Source organism: Falco rusticolus, chromosome 10, assembly GCF_015220075.1.
Source record: "Falco rusticolus isolate bFalRus1 chromosome 10, bFalRus1.pri, whole genome shotgun sequence".
Lineage (NCBI taxonomy): Eukaryota > Metazoa > Chordata > Aves > Falconiformes > Falconidae > Falco > Falco rusticolus.
Window position 1 is genome coordinate 26,052,509 of NC_051196.1, and position 14,762 is coordinate 26,067,270.

The 14,762-nt window shown below is 41.2% G+C and overlaps 1 protein-coding gene across 2 annotated transcripts in view; it reads right to left on the reverse strand.

The window, feature by feature from the left end:
• PHACTR3 (phosphatase and actin regulator 3) overlaps window positions 1-14,762 on the reverse strand; it is a 113,995-nt gene that overhangs the window by 32,835 nt on the left and 66,398 nt on the right. The window contains exons 4-7 of one of the 2 annotated variants that reach the window (XM_037402015.1): window positions 14,486-14,668; window positions 9,010-9,213; window positions 4,478-4,739; window positions 3,249-3,496 (exon numbers count right to left, since the gene is read on the reverse strand). In XM_037402015.1, the coding sequence (XP_037257912.1) occupies window positions 3,249-3,496; window positions 4,478-4,739; window positions 9,010-9,213; window positions 14,486-14,668 (897 nt within the window). Of the gene's footprint in view, window positions 1-3,248; window positions 3,497-4,477; window positions 4,743-9,009; window positions 9,214-14,485; window positions 14,669-14,762 lie in introns of both variants that reach the window. The other variant, XM_037402014.1, reaches the window with a different exon arrangement.

Here is a 14,762-nt window from a genome sequence, read left to right on the forward strand (position 1 = left end):
CAGTGTCTCCAGAACATGACAGACACACCGCCCATGTGCTGGCCATCTGTGTAAGTGCATTTGCAGGCAGTTCAGTGCATCTTGGGTGCACTGAAAGCAATATATGTATACACTCCACAGCACATGCATATGTCTCTGTTCAGAACTGCTTAGAAGGAAACAAGGGAGCTCTACCTGTGTAGCAAACCCTTCTTTTGGCAATGCACCCTAAAAGATTATTCTCCCATTCATTGGTGACAGCTAAGGTATAAGCATGCACTGCTATCCCCACTCCCTTCAGCCTATTATAAAACTACTTGTCATACCATACTTCACCTGATCTTTGAATTGTGGGAGGGCAAGGCTTAGAATCACAGTGCTTATTTGCTCAGATGAGGTCAAGGCTTATTTTCTGCTGTCCTCATCTCATTAAAGGCCAGCTGAAACAGATGCTCTGCAGTTCGAAGACTGGACCTTTTTGCAAGAGGTGAGGTTTTGAAGCAGATGTGGAGACATTGGCTTAAGCTAGCTCAGTGTATGCCCTAGAGGCTTGTATTACAAAGTGAGATGGAATAATGCAATATTTTGCTTGAAACAAAGTAAAATGAAGCTTCTTTTCAAGGCCTTGACTCCTCCCAGGCTACTCTGCTGCACACTCAGAAAAAGTCTACTACTTAGTGAAATTAAAAACAGAAATCATATCTGAAAAATCTCAACTTTAGCCCAAATCCTGCTGTTGCATTAGAGACGTAGAGAGCATGTAACCCACTCAGAATAAGCTGTGCTCACTTCATCCAGATGTCTGGATTTCTAAAAGGCTTGTGCTATAGCCACTCCTGTGGTCTGTATATGCTGGGTACCAATTAATCTTCAGGGTATTTCACCAAATAAAAATGTAAGAGGTTGGTATTAATGCTGACCTACTAGCCTAAGGAGCCATTCCACATTCCTGATCAATTGGGTTGATTCCTGGGGGAAAAAAATACCTGCCTGACAAAGTGAAAAGACAGAGATGATGTTACCCCCTTCAGGAAGACATGCCAGGAAACCTGGGTAATCTACCTGTTTTCATCTTGACCTGCCCACTGGTGGCCAGTTCTGTTATTCCACCTGCTGCAAAAACCTGTATCTGATGTTTCAGAGTTAATAAACAAATGAGTAAAACAAAACCAGAGAACAAAGAGGAAATAAATCCCCAAACTAGTTTTGCCCACATCCTTTTTCAGCACCCTGAGGCAAATTCTTCCTGATCATTATCTCAGTAGAAAGTGAACCTGCAAATACCCTTGTTTAATTATTTTCTTCCTAAGGGTTATTTTTCCTGGTCAATATGGCATGTTCAGTGCTGGTCAGCCCCATGACCAAGCTATCTCAAGCAGGATCTTGGCTGTGACTTGTTTCATGATTTATGGCAACTCACCTAGGTCAACAATAAATGCTTTGAAAATTCATACCTTTTTCATGCTTGGTCTGCAGGTTCCTGACAAAAGTTCCTATTTTAATTCAGTTGAATCTTGACATTTAATTTCCTATGTTTTCTGTTCTTTCTATCAAGCAAATGACAAATTCTAATACTGTGTGCTGATGGAAAGACCTTGCTTGTGGAATCAGTTGTGGACTACATGCTAGTTACATTATTTTTTTAAGCTTGTGTACAATACTGGTTTGCCTTGTGTTTTTAGAGGTTTTGAAGATTATTTATTGAGTAGGGTGCTAATGGAAAGCCAGGGTACAGTTCCTCACTTTTTCCAGAGTTATCTGTGACCTGTACCTATCTCCTCAGGGTTGTTGCGCTGATGCACACTGTCCTGCATGTGCAATGGCAAAGTTGGTGAGGTACTAAGGCAGTACACTAATTGTAAAACAACTTTGGATTAATGGATAGTTTTACCTCCTGACTTGCCAACCAGCCCAAATTTTTTAAACTAGAAAGAGTCTGGAGCTTCTCAGGGAATTATTCTGGTGGTTTCCCTGTCACTACTGCATCTCTCCTTCCTCTCTGAAATGTAAACGGATGCATTTGAATGAATGCTGGCACAAGCAGTGCCACGCAGTGTCAAGACCAGAAATGCTTTGCTTATGTCCCAGCTTGTGCTGAGTAAATGGGCAGCAGTCACATCCCCAAAGCTGTTGTCTCCTCGGGAGCTGAGGCTGTACCACTCAAACCACAGAAGTCCAGGTGTGAAGCAGCTGTGTGAGCCAGCTTGCCAGGTACCTGTCCATGGCAGCCTCCTTAGACATCAAACAGCTGAAACTCGCATGGCGTGGATTTTTGGCGTGCCTATAAAATGTGCCTGAACTTAAACACCAGCCGAGCAAGCCACCAGAACTGGACAAGAAATTAGGGGGGTTTGTAAATGCATATTTACAACCTGCAAGGACAAGGCGGTCCACAGTGATCTTCAGCATTTTTAAATAAAATGATCTTTTGCTTTATAACAGTAGTCTATTCTGCTACTAGGTGTCTTAGCAGAACTCACGTGTCCTGTCTGCTGGCTTATACTAATAGACACCTTTTAAAATTCATCCTTGATCTGTTATCACAATTATTTTTTGATGAATTTTTTTCTGCCTGCCTTCTTTGAATGCATTGGTGAAGAGGTTGAAGGATTCATTTCAGATTGAATCCTTGTCTTGCTAACATGGAAAACATTAAAAACTTGAATGAAAAATATTTTTTTCTAACATGAGACAATTATTTTGCCTACTATAAAATAATTGCTCAGGTTTATACAATGCAATCCCCATATGTCTCAAGAAAGGGTAAAATTGACCAAATGGAAAGCAACTTTCTTCTTTAAGATATTTTCTCTGGACGTTTGTCCTTCCTAGATTCATTGTTCTCTTTCACTTTTCACTGTACCATCACTGCCCTGGAATAACAGTCCATAGTATTGGTGCTGGGTGTGCAGAAAGCTTTCTCTGCTGACAGTTAGATGTGTCTGCAAGTCCTGTCATTCATATATATAGTGGTATAAAGGGTACATAAGTACCTAAAAGGGTAAAGCATACAGGTATATTGACTTATGTAACTCTAAACATTGTCATAGCATGCAGTACCTACCAAGTACTTACCAAGACAAACATGTTCACAGTCACTATGACTCAAATTTAACTTCAGCTTTTCACCAGGATTCCTTGCAAAAAGTTGATGTGGCAATAGAGGAATTTATACTGCTCAGTATTTTCTGCTGCATGCTGCCTTGTTTAGAGCATTCCATTAGGCTACGATATCATATCTTTATAATATAATAAGTGACTTTCCTTACCAGAAATAACAGAGTCATTCAAAACTTCCTCATCCTGATAAAAAACAGTGTCTTCCTTGAGCTCTGAGTTCATGATCATATTTTCTTTGTTCTCATCTGACTCTTTAACTGAGTTCCGCTTATTTTCTGAATCACTGCTGTAACTCAGTGAGTTCTCTTTTTCTTTGTTGCGCTCAATGCTAGATGTTCTGGATGGACGGACATCTACTCTTTTTTTTGGAGAACCTTTGCTTTCTCTTCCATGGAAGCTGTGGATAGAAGATGTACAGCCCAGTTTTTACAAAAGACTGTTCTGTTGCTACAAGTAGGACTTATCATTATATGAGAGTGAGCAGAATGTCTTGTAGCTTGTAAAGGCTAAGGTAGAGAGATCAACATGGGACAAAGCAAGATGGCATTCTCAAGACTGTGTTGAGAACAGCTAACACAGATCTACTTTCCTATCTCTTTCATAAAAATAAGGTACAGAAGGGTGGTGACTAATTTATTTCTTTAATATCCAGCCACATGTTACACTGTACTGATTAAAAAAACCCACGCAGCACGTCCTTCTAATATAAAACATACATGGCATAAAATATTACCGTTCTGATATTTTACAATCATGACAAAGGTTTAACAGGGCCTGGAAATAATATTGTATTAATCTATTCCCCATGACAATAACTGTTACAGAATTAAGAAATGTTACCAACTTAACTCCAAAGCTCTATGATGGAAAAGGTTATCTCTGTCCTCCTCTAATACACAGGAGGGCTTATAATGAAAACCAGACAAAGTACCCAATGTACTCCTACACAAGCATTTGTATTAAAAGTGGATACCGTATATGCTCATGTATAAGCCAAGAGACATATACTGCAATAGCAACATTTTCATATGTAGAGTACAGATAGAGCAGGATATATGCCTTAGCTACTTTAATCTGGTATCTTGTGGGGAGACCTTCTTTTCCAATAGTTCAAAGGCTATCAAATGATTCTACCTGTTTGAAAACCTATTTCCATGTTACAGTAGCCTCCTTATAAAGGAAGAACATATTTTGAATTAACTGCCAAATTAAGCACTTTAACCAGAGATTGATGTTCAAAGTAGTGACATCAAGAGGAAGGCAAACACAAGCTGTAGGACTAAATAAAATGCTAACAGGCCAGAAGCATGCACCAAGAAAAATGATTTAGTGGAATAACTCTCCTCATGCACCCATATAGCCAAGAGGTTGTAGGTACCTGTCCTGCCGGTGTTTGGTGGCCAGAGCCCTGTGGAGTTCTTCAATGACTCTGCTGGGAGGTAAAGGCAGGTGGACGGCAGCCAGGTGAGGGGAACCAGTTGGTGGTGTTACCTGTCCTCTGACATGGGTATCTGAACTTTTCTGGCCAGAGGGATGGAAGAGGGCAGCTTGTCCTGAGATTTGGGAGGAACCAACAATGACGTAATTCTTCAGAATAGTAGAAGGAGGCGATTTCATGGCTGGGTCATCGATTTCACTTCCTGCTGTCAAAAAACAAGAGCACAAGAAGTTGTGTAATCCTTCTTATTTTTTTGCACACAGATTCTGCACTAAATTAATTTGTTGTGTTGAACAGAGGAAAATGGTGATGTTTTGTTCTTGCTAGGAGGTAACTGGTTAAGCTGAGTAACTATCTGAATTCAAAACACGCATACTACTACATAGACCCAGATCTCTGAGCTAGCAAAATAGATGCCTGTCCCATTTCCCCTCTTTCCCACAGTATCACGTTCGCTTTTTCCAGCCCACCAATGTATTTTTGGTTGCCAGTATTGTTCCTTGTAACCACCAATGGCTTGTACTGTGGTGGCTTTCCAATCTAGCACTTTCTGTGCTGGACTTTGGCAGACTGTATTAAAATTTATGCACTGTGTTTCTCAGTCAGGACAAAATGTACCGATTTCTGTTATCTGCTCCTCTGTGATTTCTGCACAGCTTAGACCTCTGTCTTTCGTATGCCAGTTGAGGAAATGCCAAAATAATTCTAATACAGGGCTAATGTTTGCATAACAAAACTTGCCAAATGAAATCCAAATGAAAGATGTGGTATTGAGCACTTAAGAAGAAAAAAGAAGGATGGGGCAATCTAAGCTTATTTTACCCCCAGATTCATGTATTTTTATGCAATATAAGCATTTTTTTTAGAAATTAGACTTTGATATATACATTTTTCTAGCACCTGAGCCCAAATCACAGTAGACATTTCCCTGGCTTTAAATTTGGTAGTTTCATACTTTTAAGAACATCTGGCCTGAGAAAGATGCTGATTAGTTTTTCTGTTCTGCAGGTCTCTTCTCCTTTCCCCTTTCCCGTGTATCTCCATCCCAAGCCTCTGGCGTATGGCTTTTACACCAATAGCTGGGTCTGAGTATAGAAAGGCAATGGGAGTTTGTCACACAAAAGAGTATTTCTTTCCTCTTGTTGCCACCTAGTGTTTTAAATAGGAATTTAAACTGACACAGCTTGTACAGCTTTTGTACAAACTCGTTTTCACAGATCATTTTCACTTTTTTCACTTACTTTTGAGATAAATCCTTCAGTTCATAGCAGAGAAAAGCTTCTGCTCAGGCCAGGATTATCCTGAAATACCCATGGAAAAAGGACTTGGTTCCTATTAGCAGGGTAATTTACTAGAAAACTGGAGACAACAAAAGTAGGTTTGAATATTAACTTCAGTTGTTAAATATTTCCTCTCAGACCCAGAATCCTGCATAATGGTTACCAACTATATGCCTTTTCTTAAGTTCACTGCTGGAAATCTGGTACAACTGCGTAAGGGTAGTGCTGCAAACAGAGCTTGGCTTCTCGAGGTTGGAGAGCAGAATTACTGAGGGCAACAGCAAGAGCACAAGTAGGAAGAAGAGCTCCTGTAACTATGAGCAAACTCAAACATCAAAAATTTGAGAGTGGCAACGCTAAGCCTGGTCTCTTTTTCACATTTTTGAGGTAAGAAATAAAGCATCCTTCACTGAAGGAAGTTGCATCCACAATAAAATCTCTCTTATTCTAAGAAAGGTCTAACATTTTTTCATTTTTAGAAGAAATTTTTGCACATTTCTCTCCCTCCAACTCAGAACTCTAACCAACGGCCAGAGATTCATTCATAGAATCATAGAATGGTTTGGGTTGGAAGGGACCTTGAAGAACAGCTAGTTCCAATCCCCCAGCCGTGGGCAGGGACACCTTCCACCAGATCTGGTTGCTCAAAGCTCCATCCGACCTGACCTTAACACTTCCAGGGATGGGGCATCCACCACTTCTCTGAGCAACCTGTTCCAGTGCCTTGCCACCCTCACAGTATAGAATTTCTTCCTAATACCTCATCTCAATCTACCCTCCTTGTAAAAAAGCCCTTCTTCAGCTTATTGTAGTCCCCCTTTAGGTACCGGCAGGCTGCTTTGTAGCCTCCCCAGAGGCTTCTCTTCTGCAGGCTGAAGAATCCCCATTCTCTCAGCCTGTCTTCATAGGAAAAGTGCTCCAGCCTGGTGATCTGCCTATGCATTCAGGAGACAGGGGTCAAGCTAGTCCAGAAGTTTCCCTATTTAAAACCTGAAATGTATGAAAGCACAAGGGCATTTCTTCAAGTGTCTAGGTGCCCAATGTGCAATGTCTTGGCAATGAGACACCTTTCCACCCCAAAGCTCTTTCTGCACTGATCAGGATGGTTGCTGCAGCCAGGAGACAGCCAACCTCTGCTAAGCGAAGATGTTTTTTCAGCACTCAAGGGGATTTTGATTATGCACTGCTGTGGAGATGCACAAAGGACATTTATGATCAGTCATTGCCCATTGACTCATGGCCTGAGGGGTTGAAAAACTAAAAACCTCTTAAGTCACTTTCTACCACTGCACAGTGAGAGAGGGTGTCCATGTTTTCTCAGAGCAAGAACCCTGGGTTCAGCTCAACCCTAAAGCAGGAAGGGAGGAGACTTTGTTTTATATTTATACCTGCTTGTTCCTGGAACAGGTCAAGGACCAATTGTGTCCTCATTGCAGCTTGAGCCATTATTAAGAGTTGAGAGTTTCCTTAGATCACACCTTATTTGTCCTAAAGACAGCTATTCAGTGAATAATCTTGCAAAGTGATGTCTTGGCACCTTGCCCTGTTCCCTTTCTCTCTGTGATTAATTGGTGTTTGGCTTATTCCTCACTCATCTACTAACAGTATCTCTAACATTGCTAAGGGGAAAAAAAGCTAAACACAAAAGAGCTTTTCAACCTCTTCATCTTGCTTTTCTTTCATAATCACTCTTTCTCTCTCCCTATACATTTGTATTCCCTTTCACTCATTGACAGTATTTGTTTAGTCTTAACTTGCCACTGTCTCCACATCCACACAAAAATAAACACATGTATAATCACTATTGAAAAAGGGTCTATAATTACTGGGTTCATTGAGAAAACTAAGAGTTGTTCTCTGTGGAAAATTTAGATGAGAATGAAATACCAAAACTCATAATATCTTAGATGTTACAGGAAATACTTTGCTGACACAGTATATATCTCAACTCAAAATGCTGTGAGGTGCCTGGTGGGACTGTAAAACCTCATTACCCTCTGTATGGGTCAGGTTTTCCAAATAGCCTATGTCTCTTGGAGAGCATGGCCTTCTCATCAGTTGTCAAAGGGGCGTCCTGGTTATGCCTGTTGTTTTGCATGGTGGGAGGGGCAGGCTAGAGCCTGTCCCATAGCACAGAATGTTGGAGCAATTTGATCAGCAGCTCCCAAGGAACATTATGATACCATTTTGAATCCAGGTCCCACTTAAACTCTTACAACTTTTAAGTATGGACAAAATATGGATGTTTTCCATGGGAAACAAATACTTGCAGTTTTCCTCAAAAAGACTGAAAACCTCAATACTTTCTGTGAACCCCAGTGGTCAAATGGCAGTGCCCCTCTGATACTTTGTTGACTTGGAAAACCCTATTCATTGTGCCAGTAGATGAGTATGGATGCAAATCAGGGCTGAGATAATGGCTGTCAAATAAAAGTCTAAATATCCAACAGGTCTGACATTTAGATGACAGTACTTGATTCCAATTTGCAATAAAACCCTTTTAACTGCTTTTACCATATGTAGGGGGGCCAAAAATTGGAACAAACTAAAATCATATTCATTTTAACACCTTTTCTGAAGTGCCAGCATGTTGGAAAATGTAACAACATTGGCAATACTTTAGAAAATCAGGTCCAGAGGAATTGCTTTTGAAACGTTCAATGAAGTCTGGCACAGAGGATTGTTTTGTGGGAGCCAGGTGTATCACTTGTGTGTCCTGTGATACCCTGCAAACCCTTCAGACAGAAACCTCTACAGAACCTATTGACTTGAACTTGATTTTGGATGTTGTACTGTTATCCAGTAGGAGTCTAGGTAATGAAAATGTTTAAATCTTCCTTGTCTTTTATGGCATATCAATATGAGCATCTGATTCAGCAGATGTTTGCTGTTGGTTTCATTTGTTTTACATGTGTTTAGTGTAATAGACTCACAACAAATAATTCCCCAAGTGATTCAGATAAATATGTGAAGTACAAATATCAGTGTGTTGTTATCAGGCAACCAGACCGCTCAGTTCATTGAAATCATTAGCATTCTGTTCACTCAGTATAACTGGCTTGATTCAAAGCGGTTTGTGGCAATAGGCTTAATAAAAGATGGGGGGGGGGGGGGGGGAATTACATACTGTCCTGTGTAGGCAAACAATGCATAAGGGATGGGAAAGTCTTTAACTGACCAGTAATCACTGACCTGTTACGTTCTTTGTGATTTTGGAGATTGCCTTAGGTGGTGGCACTGGGAGCAACGGAGGGCTGGGAAGCTGTGCTGGGTTTCTTTCTGTCTGTTTCTGGGGGGAATCTGCAGATTCAGATACAAGTAAGGCTTGTGGACTGTCTTCAGATGCTGACAGGCTGGCATCTTCTAATTCTTCTGTGGGTGCTGAAGGTTTCTTGGCTAGTAGGAAGATAAGTAAAATTAATGGAACATGAAGTTAATAATAATGATAGGCCAGGGGACAATGCCAGGAACATTCAGAAAAAAGGAACACATGGCACACAGCTAGAAGCACTTTTCCACAGTGAAAACCGTTATTATGTGAAATAGCCAACCAGCCAAGGCAGGTGAAGAATAAAATGTATGCGGTTATTATAGAAATGTTAGTTTTGATGTTCCTGAGAAAACTGCTGAGCATCCCTTACTTCCCTAAAGCCTTTTTAGCTCACTTTTTTTTTTAATAATGAAGACAGCAAGGCAAAGCAACTTTTGAGAACTGCAATGAATTTTCTTACAGCATGCAGCTGTCGTGGCACAGTTACTGAGTGAATAATCTTCTGTGCTAGGAACTGAGTACTCTTCTGTGCTAGGAACACACAGCCAAAGGGCACAGATTATCAACTGGTAGTATTACATGAAAGTTGACTTTCCAATTACTTGTTGCACATTTATTTTTGCAATTTAGTTTTTATCTTATTTAATACATGACTTCAATTTGCATCCCAAGTTTTTTCCTGCTGTATCTGACTCCAGAACTGTTGAGTCTTTCCTGAGGTTAAAGTTGATAACCAGGAAAAGCCTGCCATAAAAAAGATTTGCTGTTGGATCTCAGCAGCTAATGTGGAACAGAGAATCGGTGAAGTACTTCAGAAAAACTTCGATAACCAAAGCCTTAGTTTGAGATGGTGAAGCAGTGCTCATTTCAGCATTGTCTCATGAAAGATAGCAAAAGCACTTGGCTGTTCAAGTTAGTGCAGGCTGAATCACTGAGCAGTTCATCAAATTGACCTGGCTGTCGTGAGGACACAGGGGAATAGATCCAGAAAGGCCTGAAGCTAAAGCAGGCCATAGGTGGAATTACAGTGAAGTCCAAAATTAACATCCTTGAAACCTGCTCAGATACCAGCTGACTCTGGCAGTGCTTGAACTTGCACAGTGCCTCACTGTTTGACTCTCACACCCTGTTACATGTCCTGAACTCTGCCTTGGCACATAGAATCATTTGTGGAATGATAGGTTGGAAAAGACCTTTGAGATCATGTGAGGACCCACAAAGGGGCTTGAGGCTGAGACTGATCCAGGACCCCAGCTATGGCCAGGCTCTCTCCAAACTACATTTCCAGCCACTATAGGCTCAGTAGTAGCCAGGAGGGTTATTTTTCCTACCCTGGCAAGTGAAGCACTCATCCAAATGGGAAGATCAGTAAGTCTCTCCTCAGCATAGAATCTTAGAATGGTTTGGGTTAGAAAGGACCCTTAAAGGTCATCTAGTCCAAATCCCCATGCAATAAGCAGGGAGATCTTCAAGTAGACCAGGTGGCTCAGAGCCCAACCCAAACTGCTCTTGAATGTTTCCAGGGATAGGCCATCTAAAACCTGTCTGGGCAACCTGTTCCAGTGTTTCACCACCCACATTGTAAAAAATTTCTTCCTTATCTCTAGTCTAAATCTACCCTCTTTCAGTTTAAAACCATTACTCTTTGTCCTATTGCAACAGACCCTGCAAGAAAGCCTGTCCCCATCTTTCTTATCAGCCCCCTTTAAGTACTGAAAGGCTGCAATAAGGTCTCCCCCAGACCTTTCTCTTCTCCACACTGCGTGACACCAAGTCTCTCAGCCTTTCTTTATAGGAGAGGTGTTCTAGCCCTCTGATAATTTTTGTGGCCTCCTGTGGACCCACTCCAACAGGTCCACATCTTTCCTGTGCTAAAGGACTCCAGAGCTGGACACAGTCCTGCAGATGGGGTCTCACCAGAGCAAAGCATGAGAGATGTCCAAACTGCTTGGGCTGGATAAATGACAAATCCTGCTCCTTCTGGCACTCTGGATTGTCTAAACCTTTCCCTCCAAACCATTCTAGGGCATCTCTTAATAAAACTCCTAGCAGTGGGCACCCCCAGCTGCCACGTCACAAATCTTTTGGCTCAGCTTTATGTTGTTTGGAATACAAACTCTCTGTATTAATGAACATTCAGCATCCTCATGTTCAGAGTGCATGGGGAGGCACCAGAGCACTTAGGCAGTTGGAAACAATAGCACTGGCAAGATAATAGCATTTAATTTGTTGACAAACAGATTAATGAGTATGCCTAGAAGAAGAGGAATTAGTATTTATTATTCAAAAAAGACAGGAAAGTAGAATAAATATGCATTGTTAACAAAAAGTGTTGTGAAATTTGGGCTGATAGGAAAGCTGCCATATGTAATAGTTGCCTGAATTATAGAAGGAAATAATTTTATTTTAAATATACTTCTATGGAAATCCTTTGTTCCAGGCTGACATCACTTTGTATTTGTTTGTGCCTACTGCATAGAAGACAAAATGTGGAAGAGAAAAATAAAGTCACTAATGGGTTGCATTACAGAAAGATTAAGAGCTCCAGTAGATGTTAGTAACGTGATAGGAAAATTAATCAGATTTGAGTGCATTCCCCTGAGTGGATTGATACTTTCTTCTGGGATTAGCTTCACTGAAATCAGTGGACCTCCTTGTGACATGAAGTGCCGTTTGGCGTGGATGCAGAGGAGCAGCCATAGAGGGACTTTTCCTGTAGAGGAGGTGGATCCAAATCACACAGCCTCAGTCAGACAGATCTTTTTGTTTCTGAACTCCATCCTGTTCTGAGAGTGGTATGAGGAAAACAAACTGGCATTGTGCACTCTTGTCTAACGAATGTCCATTTTACATTCCCTGCAAAGAACAGTTTGCTTCTGGTTTTTTCTGTGGTGGTTTATGGTAACAACAGCACATGTTTGACTCGGGCTGAAGGCTGATCTGAGTCTTGAGTACACAAACCTATTAACAGATTTCATACCACAGAGTGAATATTATCCTGCTGAAAATATTCCAAGTGCTCAGCGCTAGACTCCTTGCCAGAGTAGCTAATTATTCATGGAGTGCCACTTGTAAAAATGCCATCTCACAACTAGGTAGAAATCCTGCTTTTGAGACTGCCCCCAAGCCCACTGGCTAGGTTAGGTGGGAAAAACTGCCCTCTTTCTGCCTAGGCTACTCTTTTCTGTGTATTAACCAAACATGAGGTCGACAAATATTTCCTTTTGTTTCCTCTTCTTCCCCTTCCTGACCTTCCTCCTACATCCTTGGGATGAAATATGCCGTATTAAGTATAAAGCAGATATATTCATTTTGTTTCTAGCTCGTCAAATATTCATATGAATTTGTGGAAGGGCACCTTACTGCACTGGGCCTGGATTTGAGCCCAAGGACAAGTGTTATAATTCAACATTATAATAAACTTAGCAATACAGTCTGACAATTTTAAAGAACTATCCCACCCAATTAATTCCTTAAAGTGGACTCACTAGAGACAGGAATGCTAGAATACAGAGATAGGGATAAATCATCACATAAAGACTAGATCAACAATAATTATTTTAAAATCCAGAGGCCACCAATGAAAGAGATAAGATTTCCAACAAATAGGAGTGGAATCTCACAGACCAGGGAGACAGGAAAAGGTAATCCCAGTGTTGTCTTTTGGAACGTAGAAAAATGACACCTCAAAAAGTGGAGGAAAAGAAATACAGGAGAGGAAAGGTTGTGCCAGGGAGACAACAAAAAGAAGAAGGGTTAGAGAAAAATACATAAGAAACGGGGATGATTTTGAAAGCCTCAATACACAATTTTGAACACAGTGTAAGGTAAATTTTAAATCATAGTACTAGGTTTTGCAGAGCCATAAGGTTAACTACATGATACATGATTAGTGTCATCTTTCCAGTATAGCTTGTCCCAGTGATAAGGATTAGAAGTTCAGAGAGAAGTTTCCTTAGCGATATGGAATAAAATGCTTCAGAAAAGAGTGAAAAAAAGACCTGAAAGATTCTAGTCAAGATCTTGATCTGATTATTCTAAGAACAGGGAGATGAATGGGTTTTGCCTCAGTTAATTTTTAGGGTGATAACAAAACCAAACACAGCCATAAAGGACAGAGTTTGAAGAGAAAGGAAAAGAGCATTAAGGGCATGTATTAAGAGAGGTTGCCTATATCCAACTCTCTATTTTGTCTGTATTTTAAGAGACAAAAAAGAAAGGATAACTCTTTAGAAGCCAACAGTGCTTTGGGATATTTCCTGATGGGATAACACATGTAGTTGAAGAAGGTGGTGGGTGATGAAAAGGTGTTATTAAGCTTACAAAAAAAACTTTGTGATGAGCAAACGTGAGGAGAGATACTTTTGGGGAGTTTCTGTTGTCAAAGCAATTAAGAGTGGAGTGGAGCTACAAATGGGCCAGAAGAGCAATATTATGTAAAAGCAAAATAGCAAAAGGGAACAAAATTGTATGAGTCATGGGGATGGAAAGGACAGGAGGAAAAGGAAGTGGGAAAGGATAAAGTAAATAAATGGAAAAGGCTTCAGAGAATGATTTGCACTCTGAGCTGCTGAGGGCAGCATTCTGAAGCAAGTTGAGGGCATAAACAGGCAGCATTGTTCAGCAAACAACAGCAGGTAGGGGTGGGCTTGGTGAAAATGGCAAGGGGCTGGGACCCCAGAGGAAGCAAGGTGCGATGGAGAACAAAAGGCAACCAGGGCAGATGGAGGAGGTGTAAAGATTGACCAGAGGGGAGGAAGATCTGTAATCACTACATGGCAGTCCTCACAAGCTAGGATAAAGCATTATCTCTGCAACTTTGCATTTCTTGGTTGTCAGGAAGTGAATAGAAACCCTCCAGGGTTGTGCCTGGCTGCCCTGGTCCCAAGGAGCTGCTGTCACAGATGAGCTCTGCGGAGCACAGTTGCATGAAAGGAGCTTGGTTTAGCTTATCTGTGCTCCTGGTATTGAACTTCACTTGTATTTGCAGAATGTTGTAGACAGGGTGATGATACAGACAGTGTGGGTTGTGTATTGACATTGTTCTCCCAAGCCAGGACAAACAATCTCAGGCTTGGCACAAAAGTTTAAGAAATGCTTTTAAGAGAAGCTTGTGTCGTCTTCACAGCAGTCACTGCTAATACCAAGGGGCACCATGCCAAGACTGGATCGTCTCATAATCCAGCTAATCCCATTAAGCCAAGCTTTGTGCGGTCCCTCGGTTTGGTAGCAGTCTCAAAAATCAGTTTTTAAGTACTGACTGCTAACCTAGTATGGGATGGGCTGAACAAAGTGCTCTGCCCTTTGCACTGACATGTTTGACCCTTCATAAAGCAGCTTAGCAGAAATATTTTTGTAACACTTTACAGTTTTTTGAAAACATTTTATATCCAATACCTGTATCTTCTTTCAGCTCATCCAAATGCAGCTCCTCACCAAACGAGGTCATGTTTGTTGTGGCTGCTGTTGTACTGTCTTGCTGCACCTCTTCCGAGGCAAGTGCCTGGCACACAGGAGCTGGAGGGTCACTCTGCGTTGCTCTCGTGGCATCGTCACCAGTGTTGGCTTTGCCTTCGGTACCTAAAACACCAAACCATTTAATCTTAACTAAACCATGAGCAGTGAAAGCTGAAACTCCCTGCTGTCCTCTGGAGAAGAGTGATCCTCAAAGCTG